This window comes from Bombina bombina, chromosome 2 (assembly GCF_027579735.1).
Source record: "Bombina bombina isolate aBomBom1 chromosome 2, aBomBom1.pri, whole genome shotgun sequence".
Classification (NCBI taxonomy): Eukaryota; Metazoa; Chordata; class Amphibia; order Anura; family Bombinatoridae; genus Bombina; species Bombina bombina.
The window spans coordinates 748826186-748849333 of NC_069500.1; the positions used below are offsets into that span (position 1 = coordinate 748826186).

The 23148-nt window shown below is 39.9% G+C and overlaps 1 protein-coding gene across 1 annotated transcript in view; it reads left to right on the top strand.

Annotated features, from left to right (window-relative positions):
* The first annotated feature begins 317 nt into the window (after positions 1-317).
* The window catches only part of POLRMT (RNA polymerase mitochondrial), a 367345-nt gene continuing 344514 nt past the window's right edge, over positions 318-23148 (top strand). Inside the window, exons 1-2 of the mRNA XM_053702843.1 lie at positions 318-479; positions 1521-1613. Coding sequence (XP_053558818.1) covers positions 380-479; positions 1521-1613 — 193 coding nt within the window. The 5' untranslated portion in view covers positions 318-379. The remainder of the gene's footprint in view (positions 480-1520; positions 1614-23148) is intronic.

Here is a 23148-nt window from a genome sequence, read left to right on the forward strand (position 1 = left end):
ATTTGCTGGCATCAGGGAGCCGCTATTACAATCAGGGAGACTCCCTGAACTTTAGGGAGACTTGGGATGTCTGACTACGCTTATTGATTATTACTAATGATCATGTTTAATTGACGGCAATAAACTTTTTTTGACTTGCGATGAGATTGACACTTAGACATGTGTGAGCTTTTGAACTAAAAAAACATCTCCCAGTTATTCCAAGCAATACATTCTGGGAGTTGTAGTTTAACTAACCGCCTCATTTGCTATCTAGACTGGTACTTGGACTCAACTTCCCGTACGCCTTTGCTGTGGAAAGCTGTCAGTGGCGCATGCGTGGTTTGTGGTAGGGCAATGGCGGCGACCTAGACTGGCACGGGGGTCTGGGTTTTGTGTGATGTCTGTCCTGAGATTGGGAGTCTTGTCCAGGCTTCTGCGTGAAAAGGTGGAATCGGTGACAGGGCTTTGTCCACAATGCATGAAGGCGCTTGAATTGGGTGAGTGAACTAAGTATGCATGAGGGACCTTGACCTCTTACTTTGCCCTCCCCCTTTTACCTGGGAAATGTGTGTGACCCAGGACTGTTGTGATTATAGCCGTAGACTGGTATAACTAGTCAAGAGTACAGTTTGCTTGTAGCACATGTCAATCATGTGGGCAGACTGACAATCGTATTAGTGCATTATTGCCCTTTATACTCCTGTCAGACAGTACTGCTCACGCTCTGACATGCCATAAACTGCATAATTATTACGACTATTATTTGTAAAGTGGCAACATGCTGGATTTTTTTTATTGTGAACAGGGAGGTACTGTAATAGGAAACTGATATAGAGATACGAATTGTCCCGAATAACTTACAATCTTGGGTTTTATGTAATGAGTTTGTCTTTTTGTTTTAAAAGTCCAGCTAACTATATCCACTTGCTTTTTTCATTAACTATTTTTATTGGATAATCGTAGTAAAGGGTAAAGATTTCTAGAGGACCCTTCTTGTAATTAAAACTCCACACTTTGGTTGCATAATCTAAGTATTAATTGTATTAATTAGTTTGTATGAGGAGGAGTCTATTAATGTATGTAAGTCATTACTGGAGAATAAGCAGTAATGGTACATATAGGCAGTAGGTCAAAATAACTTACATAATTAAAAAATTGCACAAACTGTGCATAAAAACAGCAGCATAGTAAATAAACCATGATTTATAATATATGATGTACCTTAATTGCCACAGTACGTTTGCTGCAAAATAGTGCTGCTGTAATTACAGAGACTGAGTTGACTGAGCCCTAGTGCATTGTTTGACAGCGTTGCATTTATCTGTGCCGGTGCTGAATATTTGTTGGATTTCCCACAGTACATTTCATACCAGATATGTCACTTCTCAAACACGTTCTCTATGGACATACATATACTACCCCCCATGCCATGATCCATATTTTAAAATCACAAGACTTGGCTGAACCTGCAATGTCCTAGCGCAAACAAATTTCTTATTTTCTCTCTGATAATGATACCATTTTGTTTGGTTTTGCAGGATGTCGATGGAATAGTGTGTATAGGTGGTCTTCTTCTGCCAAGCCAAAAAATGAAGCAAGTGAACGCAGCAGTAGGACAGATCTACTGGAAGGTTAGAAATAATACTAAGAGCTTAATACACATTTATGTATTAAAGATAGTCTCTTCAATTTCCTGAATGTTAAAGGGAACAGTACTGTCAAAATTTAAACTTTCATGATTCAGATAGGGCATGCCATTTTAAACAGCTTTTTCCAATTTACTTTTATTAAATTTGCTTTATTCTCTTGGTATTCTTTGTTGAAAGCTAAACCTAGAAAGGCTCATAGTCTGATTTCTAAACCCTTAAAGGCTGCTTCTTATCTCAGTGCATTCTGGCAGTTTTTCACAGTTAGACACTGCTAGTTCATGTGTGCCATAACATTTTGTTCCCATGGAGTTATTTATGAGTCAGCACTGATTAGCTAAAATGCAAGTCTGTCAAGAGAACTGAGATAAGTGGGCAGTCTGCAGAGGCTTATATACAAGGTAATCACAGAGGTAAAAAGTGTTGGTTATGCAAAACTGGGGAATGGGTAATAAAGGGATTTTCTATCATATTAAAGTGATGGTAAACAATAGAACAGCTCACAATATCTAATGCTTTAATCCTACTGTGTTAAACACAACCGCTTGTATTTCCCCCTTCAAAAATAGTACTTTCATTATAACTATAATATAAATACTCTAACCGGAGCATCGTTTTTTCTTTCCTTCCTCCGGCCACTCATGTATTTTGCCTAGCATCCGAGTGTCGTATAGAGCGTTCCCACCCACTCTAAAGGCTGTGACACACTGCAAGCAGAGCGATGCGCAGCGTGTACATGCAGCTGTGTGCGCTCAGTGTGTCCTGCCTTTTCATCTCTGAGCACTCTGCTCCATCAGGTCGCGTAGCTGAGCGCTCAGAGATGAAATATCTGAACTTCAGAAGCGATGCGACGAGGAGTGAAGCAACTGCCTTGCGTCGCTCTGCTTGCAGTGTGTCACAGCCTTAAACGTCCCAGGTGTTGCACGATCCCGAGAAGGAGTACATAAATGCACATGCTACAAGTAAACAGTAAATCACAAGATTCACTTCTTTCTTGTAGATGCAATAGGGACATAGCATGCAGCAATCTCCTCAACCTATATGCAATAAAATTTAGGATTAATTATATATAAAGGTAAAAAAGTATAAGCTAGCTTGGCAGAAATTCAAGGGAAACAGTGAATCAATACCGAAACTCCGATTCACTGTTTACCCTTATGTCACTCAAATTACACTTCAAAGCAAATACGCAGACGCACAAATATAGGGAATGCGCATGAAGACTGCAAAGGCGATCAGATGATTAGCCTGAATTGCACAACTAAACTCATGCACATAAATAACTGCTATTCGCTTCAGCGAACCAGCTGAACAGGCTGATGATTGGCTGAAGCTTGTCAGGGTACCTGTGAGTAGCATTAAATAAACTTACATATGTATCGCACAATATAATATTTGCTCAATTAGTTAAGGCAGGTCTCTTTAAAAGGATGCCATACAAAGACTTTCCTGTCTGAAGAGTGACTCATCCTAGAACACCTGGGGTCACAGAGACAAAAATCTGTACTCTAGTTCTTTGAAGCTAACAAGACTTCAGGATGACCAGAAAATGTAAATATCTATTATCTAGGTGTTAAATTGTCCCATACTGAGCTTCAAACCACCAACTCCGGATGTTGTGTTAGCTCCAAATGCCCTTGGTGATATGGGGAAGTTGAAAGCATCAAAATTGAGATTTTAAATTACAACTTATGTCTAATTTTCAGTTATGATGTACCTCAGTATTGTATAAATCTATATTTATGGATCTGAGAGAAATGCCTAACAGTAACATATTAGATAAGTATCTGCTGAATTGAGTGGGTAGCTATATTGGTGAATTTAAAATGTTTAGCAAACTGTTTCAGAATAAAAATACATTTTTTTTTTTCTTTAAATAAAAAGAGAGAAGCGCTCAACCTGGAAGCTTCTCTCTTTTTATTTATGCAAATTATGACACTTAGGGAAGTCTCCCTAAGTGTGATGCGGGAATCCAGACGTGGACCCGTTGCTCAGTGTGCCTAGAGGGATATAGCTGCACCTCACTGACGAGGCCCACAATAGGCTGAAACGTACGTCTGGGGTTTTGCTGTTTCTCTCGTTCAGAGAGGGATTGCCTGGTATTTCGGGACTGGACTGTACTGTGGAGTCAGGATCAGACTGATATACTTTAGGAAAGTTCTTCTCTGTGAAAGGCACGTTGAGCAAAAGGAGGCTTCTTCTTGGGTGGTAACTAGCCATTGAACAAGCTATTATGCTATTGTTCGTTCCCAGGTTGAGCGCTTCTCTTTTTTTTTTTTTTTTTTTTCTTTGTCTCAGGAATTCGGTTCCAAATAAATTAATGTGTGCTAAATAAGCAGTCCTATAACTATTTGTCATAAACATAAGTCCATGCACTCAAAAATATTAAGAAATATGTCCCAGGTTTATATAATATTTTAAATGAACATATGATTGTATATTTAAAATAAATAACATATATTCTTTTGTTTTTTAAACATCTGATGTACAAATTTAGGTTCCAGATATGACTATAGATACTGATATTTGAATGCCTATATAATGTGTGCCCTGAATCATATAATATAGCTTATGCACTAAGTATTAATAATATCCACAGATATGCAATATTTATAGTAAATGGAATAAGATCAGATACAAAAATATCTATCTAATTAAATTACTACAGAATTCTATTGCAGGTATCTATATAATATAAGATGATAACTGGAAAAGGTGGCAATATTATATCAGACTATGAACTAAAATATATTAATTAAATTCATACAGAAAATATTAAATTAAAATCCTTTTAAGTGCCATAATAGAAATATACCTTTTAAAATACATCTCTTGAGACATTGTCGGTAGGAAGTATGTATTATGCACAGGTATAATATGTAAATGTATAGAAATACATAATAAACCAATATACTCATGTTTGGACTTATAAATATGTGCTCAGTTAGATTAAATGGGCCATGTATGGAACATATAGTTTATTAAAGCTAGGAAATTATGAGGGTATTAAATAGGCATTTGATTTTACTTGTTGCCCTCTGGTGTTCAATATGGGAATTACATGCCTAGTGATTTTCACTAGGCATAAGTGACTATTTGCAGGTAAGGTAGTGTTTATACAAAAGTGCTAGTATATATATTTTTACACATACTGACTTTACTATCCCTTTAAATAATAAACATTTTTTTTTTTTTTTTTTAAAAGAAACGTTTTTATTGAGGACATATTTTTAACATACAACCTTTCTCAAATAAGGATAAAAACAGTGTCAATATTCAGCAATGCATGAAAGGTACATTTATGTGTGCAGGGTTCTGTAAATGTAAACAACAAATGAGAATGTAAACTTCTCCCTGTTAGGAAGTCCTCGTTTTTACAGAGGTCACCTTTTGAATATACAATGAACTTTCAGGGGTATACAATCATATATCATTATTCTACAAAGGTGCTATCCTTAGGACAACAAACCAGTCAATGGAAGTGAACAAATAGTGTAATTTAAGTTATTATGGTACATCACAGACTCCTATTAGTATGGGGGGCCCTCTGGCCCCTCTCCGCCTTCTATCTGCTAATTAGTACGCTAGGCTACCATCTTAGCTTCTAAGGAGGTGTACGGGTAGGAGGCAAGTAAGGGGTTAGGGGTTGAAGTGGCTGGAAGGGATACTTTCCTATTCATCTCCCTATTCCTGAGTATTTAGGTGGGGGTTATGCGAGTCAGCATGGATTCCCAGGGTTCCCAAATTAAGCAGTAATTGTTCAACTGTCCTCGTTCCCTAGCAACGTAATTTTCCATATTTTTAATATAGTTCACAACCTCTAATACACTCTGTAGCCTGGGAGGTTGGCTCTTTTTCCAATTCCTAGCTACAAGCAATTTAGCAGAGATAAGGATATATATCAGAAGATTTTGCTTGGTTTTGGGGAGTTTGTCTACACCTAGATGCAATATGGCCAGAGCTGGGCTCAAGGTTGGTGTTAACTCCAATTCTTTACAGATCTTTTCTACTTTCTGCCAATAAGTCATCAATTTAGGACAGGTCCACCAAACATGGATGGGGGACCCCGGCTCTCCGCACTCCCTCCAGCACAACTGTGAGTGTTCAGGGAAAAGTTTCTGTAATTTTGTGGGCACTAAGTGCCATCTGGTGATTACTTTTAAGTATAACTCGTATAAAGTGATGCAATGGGTTGCCTTTTTCGTTAAACTAATGGCTTTGCCCCAGGAATCTGGTGCAAATGTAGCTTGCAAGTCTCTCTCCCAAGCATCCATATGAATTGTTTTGGGAGTAGTCTCTTCCTCTATAAGACAGTGATAGTGTACTGTGAGGGGTTTATGTTGTTGGGTATTGGCTATCCACCATGTCTCCCAAATGGTCAGGTCTCTCAATGAGTCGCCCAAAAAGCCCCAGGATTTCATTAGGGTACGAAGTCTCAGTAAGTCAAATTGGAGTTTGGGGGTCAGTGTAGGAAGGTCCAGCATGTCCCTGTGTGTTCTTAACTGCCCATTACAGTAAAAGTCTCCCACGGTGTTTATGCCCGTAGTAGCCCATGCGTTAAGATGTGTGTTAAGTAGTCCCACTAGGAGACCCCTTATTGGATGTATTGGTGAGGGGTGCGGGGCCACTAATGTATTGTGTCATAGCTTAGTCCAAGCTTCTTGGCACCCTTTCACTATGTTGTTAGCGATGTGGACTTTGGTTTGCCAATGTGGGGGTAGCCAAAGCAAATCTTCTAGGTAAATGTATGCTGGCAGTGAAGCCTGCTCTAGTTCTCTCCACCTTGTTGGGGGGAGATCTTTACCCAATTGCTGTAGCATGGGTTAGCATTGCCGCTTCATATTTTCTGATGCTGGGAAGACCAAGGCCTCCTCTCTCTATCGGCATTTGTAGGATATGTGCAGCTACCCGAGGTCTTTTGTCATGCCAAGTATATGAGTTAAAGAGGGTCTGGAACTTCCTTATCAGTGTACATGGGACTGGTATCAAAATACAGCGGAACAAGTAGGTGAGCTTTGGTAATATCATCATCTTAAGAGCCGCTATTTTGCCCATCCAAGATATTTCACTATATCTCTTAGAATTAAGCTCCGAAGTGACGGCCTTTAGCAGCGTATCAAAGTTTTCCTTGATCACTACTGACTTTTTATGGGAAAGAAAGACTCCCAAGTGACAGATTCCTTTGCCGGACCACTTGAAGGAGTAGGCAAGCTGGACCGCTTCCCTTTCATTCTGTGGGATATAATGGAGTAGGCCTCTGTCTTGGCCACATTCAGTTTGTAATAAGAAATTTCCCCGAATTGTTCGAAAAGGATCATCAGCGGGGGGAGGGAGTCAATCGGGTCTGAAAGAAAGACCGTGAGGTCATCTGCAAATAATTCTAGCTTCTGATGGGTATCATGCATCTGCACGCCATGAATCAGTTTTGACTCTCTAATTGCAATTGCCAGGGGTTCGATAGCTAGGACGAATAGCAGGGGGGAGAGAGGGCATCCCTGCCTGGTTCCGTTACTGATTGTGATTTTAGGGGAGCAGAATCCCAATCCCCTAACAACTGCAGTAGGTGCCGAATATAATGCCTTGGTCGCTGTAATGAAAGGGTCCGGTATCCCGAATGCTGATAAGGTTTGAAATAAGTAATCCCACCTCACCGTGTCAAAAGCCTTCTCGGCATCTAGTGACAGGGTGAGTACAGGAAGTCACATATCCGTAGCCTCTGAAAAGATATTTAAAAGGCGCAGAGTATTATCGGTGCCCTGTCTCCCCTGGACAAAACCCACTTGATCTAGATGTATAATTGTCTGTAGGTGCTTCCCTAGTCTATTTGCCAATATTTTAGCATAGATCTTGGCGTCCACGTTGATGAGTGAAATGGGCCTATAGCTGGAGCACTGTAGTGGGTCTTTACCTTCCTTGTGGATTGTGCTAATGTTCGCTTCTAAAAATTCCGCCAGGAAAGCACCCTTAGTTGCTGCGTTCTGAAACAATCTGAGTAATACCGGGGTTATAATCGGGCTGAGTACTCGATAGAACATTACCGTAAACCCATCTGGCCCAGGGGCCTTGTGAGGTGCAAGGTCTTTTATGGCTATTTTGATCTCTGCTAATGTAAGCTGCCGTTCCAGCTCGGCCTTAGATTCCCCCGATAGGGTGGGCACAGGTAGTTTTTCTAGAAATCTGAGGATATTGCTATGGTCAGATTTGCCAGTCTCTTCTGAAGTCTCAATATTGTATAGGGAAGAGTAGTAATTAGCAAACGCAGCGCCTATTTCTTTGGGAGAGTGTACCACGCCACTGCGTGTCGCAATGTGAGGTATCCTTTTCTTTAGTGTACGCTTGCGAAGCTTGTTGGCCAAAAGTTTGCCCTATTTCCTTTGTGGTAGTACAATTGTTTAAGCTTATGTAAATTCTCCTGAACCCGTGACAAATCTCTCTTGTAGATTTCTTCCCTAATAAGTCCAATTTGGTGGGCTACTGGAGTACTAGGGCTCATTTTGTTCGTCTGTTCAAGGGTGCAGAGATCTCCATATAGCTTTGCTAAGGGCTGGCTACCGTCTTTACGTAGTCGGGCCGTTTTTTTAATAAAGTGTCCACGTAGGTACGCTTTAAGGGCGGCCCAAACCATGTTTATGTCTGTGATTCCTGTGTCGTTATGTGATAGAAACTCCTTCACAACCTCCCTGGAGTGCTGGTAGTTCTATGTCTGATAGCCATTGCTCGGGGAGTCTCCATGGGGGCCTATTAGTCAGGGCTTGTAGCTTAGTAAAATCTAAGTAGACCATGTCATGGTCTGGCCACGTACACGGTCTAATGTTGGGGTTAACAAGTTGGTCCAGGGACCACGAGTCACAGAATATATAATCCAATCTGGAGTATGAATTATGGGCTTTTGAGTGGTGTGTAAAATCTTTTACTGAGGGTGCCAAACATCTCCAAGCGTCATAGAGGTTGTGTTGGTATATGAGTTTCCGAAAGGCGTTGGAGGTAGATGAAATGTTTCTGTCAGAGTGTGTTGTGAGGGTGGACTGTTTGTCTTTGGCTGGGTCCCAGACCATGTTGAAGTCCCCCCCCCAATGATTAGGTGTCCCCTTTTTAATCTGATCTATATGCGCTAAAAGTTTACGGAGAAAGGGAACTTGTTTGGAATTAGGTGCGTACAGTGAGACCAATGTGAATAGTGTATCATTGAGCGACCAAATAAGTATCAGAAACCTACCCTCACTATCTCTTTCAACATATTCCGCTTTAAAGGACAAGTCTCTACTGATCAAAATGGCAACTCCTTTATTCTTGCCTTCTGAATTGGAGGCAGTTTCACACACTGGGTAATGCCGGGAGATCCCAGAGGTCCGAGCTTCCCCCATCCAGTGCGTTTCCTGTAGAAACATGATGTGAATTTTGTGTGCTAAGATATAGTGCTGCAATAGTTTCCTCTTAGTGGGGGAGTTTAAGCCTTGCGCGTTCAGTGTAGCTATGCGTATGGGGGTCATTATGAGAGTGGTGGAAGGGCTGCCTGGGTTACTAAGGGTAAAAGATCAGTCTAGTAGCCAGATGCAGGGGTCTAGTCTTACACTGTAAGGGCTAGGAGTACGTGATGTATTTTTAAATGAGAGGTATTGCAAAAGAAAACCTCTATGACTGGTCAAAAGTGGTAAGTATAAACTTTCGCAATGAGTGCACCAACCGGTCTATGCCGGTGGGGCACAACTAATATGTTGGGTGGGGAGCTAAGCGGAGAGGGGTCCATGGCCCCGCCGGCCTAAAATATAGGTTAAAAATCTGTGGGGAAAAAAAGCATATGTATTGCATATGTATGTCATACGTGATAAAACATTCAGTGCTGTAAACCTTAAAATATAAACATTACCTCAACAGGAGGAACCTTAAACGGTACTAATCAATATAGCGGAAAGTAATTGGGGGTGTAATAACTACTATTCCCTTGTTAGGCATTATTTAATCCACTGTGCCTTGTATGGAGCCCTATGTGTTGCATAACCAGGCTCTCGCTAGGGGTGCAATGTGTGCTATGTCGTATTTAGACTGACTAGAAGGGAGGTTAAAGGTGTAGTCTGGGATGCTCTGTGCTGCAGACATTTAGCTCGTTAACAGACGGGGGCATTGCTCAGTCAGTTAGAAGACGTCTAAAAGATTTGGGTCTCAAGAGGGTATTGAGCTTGCACTATCTTATGGGTCGCTAACTGTGGACCTGCAGGTCGTGGCAGTCAGGAAGTTACAGCTAAGGATCTCAGGAAGGGCAAGCTGGTCGTCTAGTAAGGCTACAGTAGTTAAATTAAGTGTCTCAGTAATCTCTGTATAGGTCAAGGCTTAACAGGGGGTATTAAGATATGGCATGGTCAGGGTGTTTATCCGACTCCTGATTTTAATCCCTAGGGTAATGGTAGTCATATACTCAATGGAAGCACTCAGATACAAGTTCAAACTACTCTAAATGTCTCCCGCAATCAAATGCTGAAGGGAACAGTATAACATAACATGCGTACAATCAATTACCTAAATATACAATTCAGTGCAATAAAATAACATCAAATGTGTTATTGGTAACAGGGAGCAAACATGTTCAAAGTCTATGGCTAGTGTCCATTACTTAGGTAAAAGAACAAACTATAACATGTAATTGCTTTGATCTCACCCATCTTCATTTCGTTTAGTCTGTAAGATCGTCCTTGAGCTTTAGGGAATATTCCCTCCTGCGACGATTCATTTTCTCCTTTCAAAGAGTACAGCAAGCAGAGTATGTAAGCAGGCTCTCTATGTGTCTGTATCCTGATGCGGACCTACAGGGTCTCTAAGCTTCTTGAGGGTCTCATTGGATTTTCCAGCAGTGCCAGTAAGTCTTTGTGGTAGTGGTTTCCATGGTGGAGCAGATGCTCTCGGGCCAGTGCCCATTTCTGGATCAGTAGAGCGATCTTCTCCATCCGTGGGGAGCAAGTCCCATTTTTTCAGCAATTCACGCGCCTGCTGGGGGGTAGTGGCCATGTATTGGTGGCCATATTTTGTAATAAAAAGTCTTACTGGGAACCCCCCCCTGTACTTTAGATCCCTCTCTCTCAGTATTTTGGTAAAGGGCTGGAAGTGCCTGCGAAGCTGTAGTGTGTGGGTAGAAAGATCTGGGTAGATTTACAGTCCAGTATATTCCTCAGGTAGGTGCTTATCTCTAGCTAGAGCTCTGAGAATTTTTTTCCTGTATGTATAGTAGTGAAATCTCGCTATTACATCTCTTGGTTGGCCACCATCCGCTGATCGTGCTCTGTGCACTCTGTCTATGAGAGTCTCAGTACTTGTCGCAGGTCCCAACACCGCTTCGAATAGCCCATGCAGACATTTCTCTAAGTCTTGTGGTAAAACTGATTCCGCTATGCCTTTAATGCGTATATTATTACGGCACGATCTATCCTCTAGATCCGCCAGCTTCAGTTCTAAATCCGTAATTTGGATGGCGAAGGATTGGGAGTAGCTAAGGAGATTGGTGTGATCTATTGCTAGATCTTCCTGTTTGCGCTCCAGCGCGTCTGTTCGCTCCCCTATGAGGCCAATATCTCTCTTCAAATCCGCATGCGATCTGTCGAACCTCTTAGTTAGGGAATCATGATGCGAGGCTAATAAAGATTGAATGGCGTCTATCATATTGTTATTAGAGCTGTTGGTTGCCCCTAGAGCTTGTGAAGCTTTTTGTATTAATGCTGATCCGGTCTGGGTGTCTGAGGCACTACCTGTATCTGAGTATTCATCTTCTGATCTCGTCTGGGCTGTACCAGAACGATGTTGGAAATTATCTGTTACAAACTGCTATTTGTAACTGGCCCTTTAAATGGAAAATTGCCCTGCTTCCCTGGATTTTGGAGAAGCCTATTTGCCAGCCTCCTTCCTCATGACTATGGCCCCTGGAAGATTGTGCCCCTGAGAACATATTAACTTTTATTGGGTGTGTATGGCCCTTTAAGAACCGTCTGGGGACATATTGTGACTTTGGTGAACAATGCCCCTTTAAGACTATGTCCCCAGACCTGTAAAATAGCTTGTCCCTGGCTTTCTCCCACTTGGTTCAGTGAATGGGACTTGCTGAGCCAGGTGCCACACAGGCAGAGTGTTCCACAGAGGGGGAGCACTATTACAGAGGCATTGGTTTTCATTGTGTGCCATTAAGAGTTAATTTTGTTGAGCTTCAAGAAGCATTCTAAATACAAGTTTGCTGGGATCAGCTCTAATTAAGTTTAGTGATAAAACATTCCCATTGTCTAATCAGACTGCTAGTGATAAGGTGGACTGCATTGTTTTATTGTGTGTAATGTTATCTGCTGAAGTAATGTTGTGGCCTGTAAAAGGGCGTTGTCTCTATCTAAATGTATCATATGTGTGATTGGGGATTTTATGCCTCCCCCTGAGAGTGTCTTTTTTTGCATGTAACCTCAATAAAAAGCAGGCTGTGTGCTCCAGCACATGAGACCTATTCTGACCCTCTAACTTGCAGCTTTGACTTATGTTTGTAGGGTACAGCTATAATCACTACAGGGATTGCTATGCTCTTCATACTCCCTTAGTTACAGGGATTGCTACAGAAGGAAGAGGTTCACCTACTGGAGCCTGGTCATAGGTCCAGGGCGCAGAGCAGACGGCGAGATACCAGCCCAGCAGCGGTGGTTCGTAGAGTCTGCATTACGTATGGTGGCTACGCAGTAGTTATAGTGTCTACGGTGCTGCTGCTCCTTTGGTGAGCGCTAGGAGCATCCCTTTCTACGGTCCAACTTCCAGCCAGCCTGGAGGCAACCGTAACATTATCCACAACGGTTCTTTTTGGCGTGGCATGGGGTTTTTGCTTTCTTTTATGGGCCTGCGACATCCTGCTATTATGAGGAATGAGACTGTCTATTGGTACTTGTGTGCTACTGCTGAGAGTCTGCTTATTTCACATATGCTAGTGTGAGTACATTGGCCGGCGGGGCCACAAACACTTAGGGTTTAGTTACATGTTGTTATGGATTGATCTCTTCAGAGAAAGAGAAATGTTCTGGTAAGGACAGCTTAATCTGGGAGCCTTTCGGTCAGATGCCCTGTCTTGTATGGATAATTATATAGACTGTGGGAGAGGGTTATCCCTCTTTCATGGAATGTGTTCTCTATGTAATTTTAGCTCCTATTTCATAGAGCCAGACATATGATAATTGCAGCTTTTAATATATACCCCACTCCCTAGGGGATGTGTCTCCTTTCGACGAAGCGGGCAAAGGGGATGAGGATATGACCCACCTGTGAGATCAGGTGGGAAATGGCAGGGAGAGGGGTTAAAGTTCACAATAGCTGGTGCAGCAGGTATAATACAAATCACAAAGTGTGCTCTCCAATTGCCCCGGTCAGTCTCCTGATGTAGTTCTTGTGCAGTATGGTATTTCAGAGGGCTAATGGGATGTAGCGTTGGTATAATCCTGTGCAGGCTTTTATATATAGAAGACACTCCTTTCTTATGTGATCTCTGGGTCAGGTGGGCATGTGGGGTGTTCACCTCACTACCAGATCATGTTGTTACAGAGTGTCTTGGGCCCAAGTATAGATTTGGGGTGGGATAGTCTAGGTTCAGATGGGCACTGCACAGGTTAATGGGAGCAAAGTTCACTTAGGAGCTGCACATGTGCGTCTGAGATAATGTCCCCCCTAACAACAATTATGGAGTAAGAAAGGATTGCTGAAGTTGCCGGCTGAGGCTGTAATTAAGTAAGCTGCTAATTTAGGCTCTGCAGCGGACAAGCATTGTATCACCTTTCAGAACTTTCTCACTGTTCATCAATAAGCATGCTGGGCGATATGTATAGCTGAGCTGCTTACACTTCTGATCTTAATGCCTCCCCACACAGTTTTTATCTTGCGGATCAGCTGCTGAGCCTGCCTGAACTGCGTATATGTTATGTACGCTTTTTGAGAGTCCCCTTAAGTGTATTGAGAGTGGGTGCCCAAAGTGTGGTCCTGTTGCTGTTCTATAGGTGTTCAGGGTTACACAGTGTGTCGATGCTTTGACTCACCCAGTTCGTTATGTAGACCGCCTCTACTGCCGGGACTCCGGTCCCCACAATCCGATAAATGCGACCAAGCTGTCACGGGGGTTACAGAGCGCTAGGCCCAATATGGCGGCCGTTTGCACCAAGACTATAGCCAGTTCACCTCGGGCCTGTCAGGGCGAATGTCCACGAGCGGGTAAGCAGTCAGGGCAGGCTCCTGACCTCACACAAGTTATCACTGGTGTCTCTGCCGAAGGGTCTAATAGGCTGCTGCTCCAAATTGATCTCTGAGAGTCTGAGGTTGCCGCGATTGCGGTCTGGTGGGACAAGTATCGGAGCAAACTTCTGTGGATCACCGGATGCAGGAGGGAAGTATGTCTGTCTCAGCATTCACTCCGGAGCGGAGCCCCGACCCTCCGGAGTCGTGTACTGTAGTCAGGCTGTGCTGAGATGCGGCTCCTGAGTTGTGAGCGGTGGAAGTCCGGCGTATATTCAATGCTCTCAATGTTTCAGGTTTCCCCAAATAGATGGGTATAATCTTGGTATCAGTTTAATCCCTAAGCTAAGTATCATCTTTTGCAGTAAAGTGGGGTAAAGTTTGTGGGTTTTTAAGCCCTAATAGTAAGTTATTGAACTTTTCACTGGAGAGCTCTGTGGATGTGCTGCTACTCAGCTCCGTGGCTAGCTCCGCCCCATAATAAACATTTTTAAAGGGACATGAGTCAAAATTATGATTCTCAAAGAGCATGTAATTTAAAGACATTTTTAAATGCACTTCTGTTTTCAAATTTACTTTGTTCTTGTGAGATCCTTCATTGAAAAGCATATGTAAATATCGTCATCATTGCACTACTTGAAGCTAGCTGATGATTGGTGGCTACACACATTTTTCTCTTGTCATTGACCCACCAGATGTGTTTTTGCTAGTTCCTAGCAGTGCTTTGCTGCTCTAAAGCTGACTTTAACTATCTGTTTAATCCTTTTGCAGAGGTTAAACTCATAACTATATGAAAACAGTTCGATAATAAAATATTCTAACATGTGAGACCATTTTCTCTTTGAAATAAGCAGAGTGAATAGCCATTTTGTTCAAATGATGGACAAAGGTCTGAAAATTGTGAATGATACAGGAATTAGACTGAAAACTTGTTGTTTGGCTTGGAATTTGGGAAGTATACGATCTACAGATAGGAAGACATATATATATATACTTTTGCCATTGCAGTGGGGGATAAACCAGTTGAAATCAGTAGTGGATATCTTTTTATATCCTCACCACTAGTGTGGTTTTCATGATGAATGTACAATATATTGCCTGTGTATGAGACATGATTGAAATGAGAAAGTGTTTGTGTTGTGTAGAGGAGACATAATAGGGTTGTGTGGTTATTGGTTACATCACATCACGTTTCAATTTATAGAGAGTATAAATGAACTTGTTTTGAGATACTCATTTATATAATTTTTTTTTTTTTAACCAGGACCTAATAGGATGTACCAGCCTTCTGCTGAGGGTGTCGTATAAATGCAGGAGTGATGGTGAAAAGTTGACAAAACATTCTTGGTTTCTTTCTTTGAGTATAAACTTTTAACCTGCAAAGGTGTTTAGGGACATACTTTGTGTAATATTACTTATACTGTATATACTCATTTTGAGGTTTGAAATTACCTGGGAGACTGGGTCCAAAGACTTTATGACTGGCTCCTAACTTTTTTGGGATTAGTCTACATAAATCTATGTATAAATACCTTAAAATGTATTTGGCGCCTTAATATTTTGGTTTTCTTATAAGTTTTATGTAAATTTGACAACATTTGTCAGTGCATCAATTCCACCAGAACGTACAACTTTAAATAACTTTCAGATTTACTTCTGTTATCATATTTGCTTCATTCTCTTGGTATTCATTTTTTGATCTGGGAACTAGCTGAACGCGTCTTTTATATTGGCTCATATATGTGCAGTTACCAATCAGCCGCCAGCTACTCCTGAGCCTACCTAGGTATGCTTTCAACAAGGACACCAAGAGAAGGAAGCATACATCATAAAAGGCAGTTATTAATCAATACGCTGCTGCTTTGCAGTGATACCCCGTATTTGACTGTTCTCTTCAAACAGTGCTTTGCTGTGGCTGCACTGTGTACACAATGCAGCCAGAGCAAAGTGCTGTTTAAAGAGAACAGCCTGTTGTGAAGTATCGCTGCAAAGCAAAAGTGCCAACGGTTCCCTCATGGGTCCCATTTTCTGCGATGACATCTCAAATCACAGCATGTTCTGCCTTAGGGAATAGGAAATGGCCCTACTATAATATTCAGGAAAAATAAATCTTTAAAAAATATGCTAGCTCCCAGTAAACTTAAGAAAAGTATTAAACAGAAAAACTGATTAGAAAAAGCTGTGAAGGCTGTTTACATGCCTACAATTATAATAAACCCACTCACATTGTTAAATCTAAATCAAACGATAAGGAATGCAAAATTAATTATTTAACAAACTGTAAGAGTGACTTCATAATATATCTATTTGAATGCAGCTGTGGCCTCCAATATATATACTGTAGGTCGCTCAAAAAGAATATATAAGACAAGATTATTTGAACATATAAAAAACATTGAAACAGGTTTCAAGGGCCATAATCTTTCAGACCATTATAGCAAACATCATAATAAAAATCCTAAATACTTAAAAGGGACTACTCTTGAGTTCATTCCCCCGGATAAAAATAGGGGAGAGCGCATGAAAAAATTAAGACAAAGGGAGACATATTGGATTCACTACCTAAATACTCTGTCATCTGCTGGTTTGAATAAGAACATTGATATAGTGGAATTCTTATGAATAACGACCAGCACCAGAGATTTAGACAATGGAAACTATCTGCATGGGTCATTTCTAATAACAGTATTGTACAAGTATTTTAGTATCATTGTTTTTAGTATAGTATTTTTCTTGTATTCTATTTTTTATATTGCATATATACATGGAAGCTTTGTGAAGGGAATTTGGCCCTAGTGAAATTAGATTGACTAGATATATGTTCGGGTCGGGCTTTGCAACATTAGATACAGGTACCTATAAGAGTTCATCTATATATATATTGAGTGTGTATTTACCATGTAGTTCCATTCTTTCAAAATTCTGAGAACTATCCTATTAGTCTTTGAAAAGTAGTTAAGAATGGAGGTGTATAGATGTCCCCGGAAAAATTTCTTAAAGAGAACACACTTAAAGCAACTAGCGAAAGCAGAAACAGGTTACTCCCTCTCACCTAAGTACAATATAGCTTACATACTAAGAGCAATTGGGTAGATTCTAACTTCTAAAGAAATGTATATGTTTCATATTTTTTGTGAAAATTAATTTTCTGTATTGTAACAATTCCCTTTTTTTAATAAGTTGTCTTCCACCTCCTATGTGAATAGACCATCTGTTTATGCTAGACAAAACAACATGGATATATATCGGTCATTTTGTATAGAATGATTAGCAACTTTTGATTGTAATGTTTAAAGGGACACTGAACCCAAATGCTTTTTCTTTCGTGATTCAGATAGAGCATGCAATTTTAAGCAACTTTCTAATTTACTCCTATTTTCTTTCATGTAATTGGCAAGAGTCCATGAGCTAGTGACGTATGGGATATACATTCCTACCAGGAGGGGTAAAGTTTCCCAAACCTCAAAATGCCTATAAATACACCCCCACCACACCCACAATTCAGTTTTACAAACTTTGCCTCCTATGGAGGTGGTGAAGTAAGTTTGTGCTAGATTTCTACGTTGATATGTGCTTCTTAGCTCTTTTGAAGCTCGGTTCCTCTCAGAGTGCAGTGAATGACAGAGGGAAGTGAAGGGAGTATTACCTATTGAATGCAATGGTCTTCCTAACGGGTATCTATTTCATAGGTTCTCTGTTATCGGTCGTAGAGATTCATCTCCTACCTCCCTTTTCAGATCGACGATATACTCTTATATACCATTACCTCTGCTGATTCTCATTTCAGTACTGGTTTGGCTATCTACTTTATGTAGATGAGTGTCTTTGGTAAGTATGTTTCTTTTATTTAAGACACTCTCAGCTATGGTTTGGCACTTTATATTTAAATTCTAAATATATGTTTGTACTTATATTTGCCATGATTCAGGTTATCGGTATATTTCCTTTTTGCAGACTGTCAGTTTCATATTTGGGAAATGCATATAAAAAAAAAAAATTCTTACCTGAAATTTTCAAATTGACTCTCTTTCTAAATTGCGGGCTGCTTTAAATGCTTTAATTTATTGCACCATTCTTGGCGCGAGAATTACGTTTCTTGACGTAACTTCGTAATTTCCGGCGTCTTAGTTGGCGCCGAGTTTTTTTCACGTGGTTGCATCATCTATGACGCACGTGTTTGTTGCAGACGTTTTTGGCGGCAAAAAATATTTTGTCAGTTGTTGGCGTCATACTTGGCGCCAAACTTTTGACATTATTTATGAATTCATTTCTTTTTGCTTCTGGTTTCCAGAGGCTTATTTTGTTTTGCATTTCTTCCCATTCCTGAAACTGTCATATAAGGAAATTGATATTTTGCTTTATATGTTGTTTTTTCTCTTACATTTGCAAGATATCTCAAAACTGTTCCTGTATCAGAAAACACTGTTGGATTCCTGCTGACATATCAGTCCTACCAAAGCTAAGTTCATTTATTTTAATGTTATGAATTTTTATCTTTAGCTATGGTTTGTAATAAGTTATCATGATAAACTTTTACATGCAGAGAAAATGTCCATCAGTATTAATGCATTGTCTGTTGCTATTCTTTTAACATCTAATGTACTAGTTATACCTGGGAATTTGTAAGAATATTTTTCTGATTCTATTCAGAAGGCTTTGTCTGCCATCCCGCCTTCTAATAAAATGTAAAGGTCTTTTTTAAACCTCTCATTTTAGTTGATGAATTTTCAAATGACCGACAACATACTGAATTATCCTTCTCTGATGAGGATTTATCTGATTCAGAATATCCTTCATCAGATATTGACACTAACAAATCTTACTTTTTTATTTTTAAATGGAGTACATTTGTTCTTTGTTGAAAAAGTGTTGATTATATTGGATATTGAGGAGACTAGTCCTCTTGATTTTAAGGCTAGCTATCATTTAAATTCTGTTTATTAACCTCCTGTGGTTACTTCAGAGATTTTTTCCAGTTCCTAATACTAGGGAATGGAATAGGTCTGGTACTTCTTTTATTCCTTCTTTAAGGTTTTTAAAAAATTGTATCCTTTGCTAGCAGTTTGGAGTTTTGGGAAAAGATCCCCAAAGTTAATGGGGCTATCTCTACTCTTGCTAAACGTACTACTATTCCTATGGAAAATAGTATTTATATTAAAGATCCTTCAGATGGGAAACTTGTATCTTATCTAAGGAAAATTTAATTTATTTTCAGGTCCTTTTCTTAGGCCTACAATTTCTTTGGCTGATGTTGCAGCTGTTTCACCTTTTTTAGTTGGAAACTTTAGTGCAACAAGTATCGGATTATGATTTGTTTAGCATTATTAACTTTATTCAACATGCTAATAATTTAATTTGTGATGCAATATTTTGATATTATCAAAATTGATGTTAAATCTATGTCTTTAGCTATTTTAGCTAGAGGAACTTTGTGGCCTAAATCTTGGAATGCTGATTTGATTTCTAAATCCAGATTTCTATTTTCTTTCCTTCCAAGGTAATACATTATTTGGTTCACAGTTGGATTCAATACTTTCAACTGTTACTGTGGGGAAGGGAGTTTTTTTTGCCTCAAGATTATGTTCTAAGGGTAAATCTTAAGCTTTATTTCCATTTTTGTTCTTAATAAAGAACAGAAACCTAATTCTTCCCCAAGTAATATGTTTCTAATTGGAAGCTTTCTTCAAAATGGAATGAATTCAAGCCATTTAAGAGATCAAAGCCAGCCCCCAAATTCGCATGAAGGAGCGGCACTTATTCCAGTTTAGCTGGTAGGGGGCAGGTTAAGATTTTTCTAAAGTTGTTTGGTTCAATTCAGTCCCAATTCCTTAGATTGGGGTACAGACTAGGATTCAGAGTAAGACCGCCTGTGAGAAGTCTTTTTCTCTCTCACATATTCCAGCAATCCCAGTAAAGGCTCAGACTTTCCTGAAGTGTGTTTCAGACCTGGAGTTATCTGGGGTATTCATACCAGTTCCGTTTCAGGAACGGGGTCTGGGGTTTTATTCAGAACTATTCATTGTCCCAAAGAAAGAAAATCTTTTGAATTGTCATGTAAGAGTACCATCTTTCAGAATGGAGATTATAAGGTCTATTCTGCCTTTTGTTCAGCAAGGGCATTATTTGCCCAAAGTAGACTTACAGGATGCATATCTTCATATTCTGTTTCATTCAGATTATTTTCATTTTCTGAAATTCTCTTTTTTTGGACAAGCATTACCAATTTGTTGCTCTTCCTTTCTGGCCTAGCGACAGCTCTAGGAATCTTTTCAAAGGTTCTCGGTGTTTCCTTATTTGGACGATATCTTGGTACTTGCTCAGTCTTTTCGTTTGCAGAATCTCATATGATTCAACTTATGTTTCTTCAAAGACATGGTTGGAGGTTCTTTTTAACAAAAAAGTTCATTGATTCCTCAGACAAGGGTCACCTTTTTAAGGTTTCCAGATAGATTGTGTCAATGTCTTTGTCTCTAACAGACAAGAGACAATTTATATTGGGTTCAGTTTGTCGGTCTCTATTATTTCCTTCAGTAGCTATATGCATGGAAGTTTTAGGTCTCATGACTACACCATCTGTCTCAATTCCCTTTGCTCATTTTCATATGAGACCTCTCCAGTTTTTAATGCTGAATTAATGATGCAGGGATTTTACTAGGATATCACATTTAATATCCTTGAATCCCAATATTCAACTATCTCTGTCTTGGTGGTTAGATCACCATCGTATAGTTCTATGGGTCTCTTTGGTTTATCCAACCTGGACTATGATCACAACAGATGCGAGTTTTTTAGGTTGGGAAGCTGTCTGGGGATCTCTGACAGCACAAGGGGTTTGGAAATCTCAAGAGGCGAGATTACCAATCAATATTTTGGAACTCGGTGCGATTCTCAGCGCTCTTCAGTTTTGGCTTCTATTGAAGAGAGAGACGTTTATTGGTTTTCAGACAGACAATGTCACAACTGTGGCGTATGTCAATCATCAGGGTGGGACTCATAGTCCTCAGGCTATGAAAGAAGTATCTTGGATACTTGCTTGGGCAGAATCCAGCTCCTGTCTAATTTCTGCGGTCCATATTCCTGGTAAAGACAATTGTAAAGCGGATTATCTCAGTCGTCAAGCTTTACATCCGGAAAAGTGGTCTCTTCACCCAGATGTGTTTTTTTCAATTTGTTCAGATGTGTGGGCTTCCAGAAATAGATCTGATGGCATCTCATCTAAACAAGAAACTTCTCAGGTACCCTATACAGGTCCAGGGATCCTCAGGCGGAAGCAGTGGATGCATTGACACTTCCTTGGAGTTATCATCCTGCCTATATTTTTCTGCCTCTAGTGCCTCTTCTTCCCAAAGTGATTTTCAAAATCGTCATGGAGCAATCGTTTGTGTTTCTGGTGGCTCCTGCATGACCGCACAGGTTTTGGAATGTGGATCTTGTTCAGATGTCCAGTTGCCAACCTTGGCCACTTCTATTAAGGCCAGACCTTATAACTCAAGGTTCGTTTTTCCATCAGGATCTCAAATCATTTAATTTGATGGTATGGAAATTGAACGCTTAGTCATAGAGGTTTCTCTGACTCAGTGATTAATACTATGTTGCAGGTTCGTAAATCTGTGTCTAGAAAGATTTATTATCGAGTTTGGAAGACTTACATCTCATGATGCTCTTCTCATAAATTCTCTTGGCATTCATTTAGAATTCCTAGAATTTTACAGTTTCTTCAGGATGGTTTAGATAAGGGTTTGTTTGCAAGTTCTTTTATAAGGACAAATCTCTGCTCTTTCTGTTCTGTTCCACAGAAAAGTTGCTAAACTTCCTGATATTCATTGTTTTTGTACAGGCTTTGGTTCGTATCAAGCCTGTCATTAAAGGGACAGTACACTGTAAAATTGTTTTTCCATAAATGTATTTTAAATGACTTGTTATACCAACTGCAGAGTATAAAATATTCGAGAAATTGCATTTTCAGGTTTATTTGTGTATATGAAGTAGCTGGTTTAGTGCTTTGAAACCACAGCCTATTACAATGGGTTGAGCTTCAGGTAATATCAGATCTCATTGTGTTATCACTTTTATGTACACAGACTTGCTTCCTTATCTTATATTTGTCTGGAACACCAAAGCTCAATACATAGAGAGAACAATGGAAAATTATCATGCCCCCCACTGAGGGTGTAATCTCTTCTGCTGGCTGTATTTACTTAGGCTATTCAATAGCGTATACGCCAGTATCAAAACTTTCAGTATAGGTTGGGAAACCACAAGCTAAATCAGCTATTTCAAATGCTGAAATATGAGTAAAGGAGCTACTTGCAACCAATTTAATACACTCTAGCAGGTAAAAAGGATAATTGGGAATAATTTAAAGGGGAGAAAGTTTTTGGGTGAACTGTCCCTTTAAATCAATTTCTCCTCCTTGGAGTCTTAATTTGGTTTTGAAGGCTTTACAGGCTCCTCCGTTTGAGCCTATGCATTCTCTGGACATTAAATTACTTTCTTGGAAAGTATTGTTCCTTTTGGCCACCTCTTCTGCTAGAAGAGTTTCTGAATTATCTGCTCTTTCTCGTGAGTCTCCTTTTCTGATTTTTCATTAGGATAAGGCTGTTTTGCGGACTTCGTTTAAATTTTTACCTAAAGTTGTGAACTCCAACAACATTAGTAGAGAAATTGTTGTCCCTTCTTTGTGTCCTAATCCTAAGAATTGTCTGGAGAGATCTTTACATTCTTTGGATGTGGTAAGAGCTTTGAAATATTATGTTGAAGCTACTAAAGATTTCAGGAAGACTTCTAGTCTATTTGTTATCTTTTCTGGTTTTAGGAAAGGTCAGAAGGCTTCTGCCATTTCTTTGGCATCTTGGTTAAGGTTTTGTTTCTTCATGCTTACTTGGAGTCGGGTAAATGCCCGCCTCAGAGGATTACGGCTCATTCTACTAGGTCAGCTTGTACTTCCTGGGCTTTTAAGAATGAAGCTTTTGTTGATCAGATTTGCAAAGCAGCAACTTGGTCTTCTTTGCTTACTTTTACTAAATTCTACCATTTTGATGTTTTCTCTTCTTCAGAAGTAGTTTTTGTTAGAAAAGTACTTCTGGCAGCTGTTTCAGTTTGATTCTTCTGCTTATAATTTCAGTTTTTTTCATTATAAAGATTAAAACTTTTGATTTGGGTTGTGGATTAATTTTACAGCAGAATTGACTGTCTTTATTTTTGTCCCTCCCTCTCTAGTGATTCTTGCGTGGAGTTCCACATCTTGGGTATTTGCTATCCCATACGTCACTAGCTCATGGACTCTTGCCAA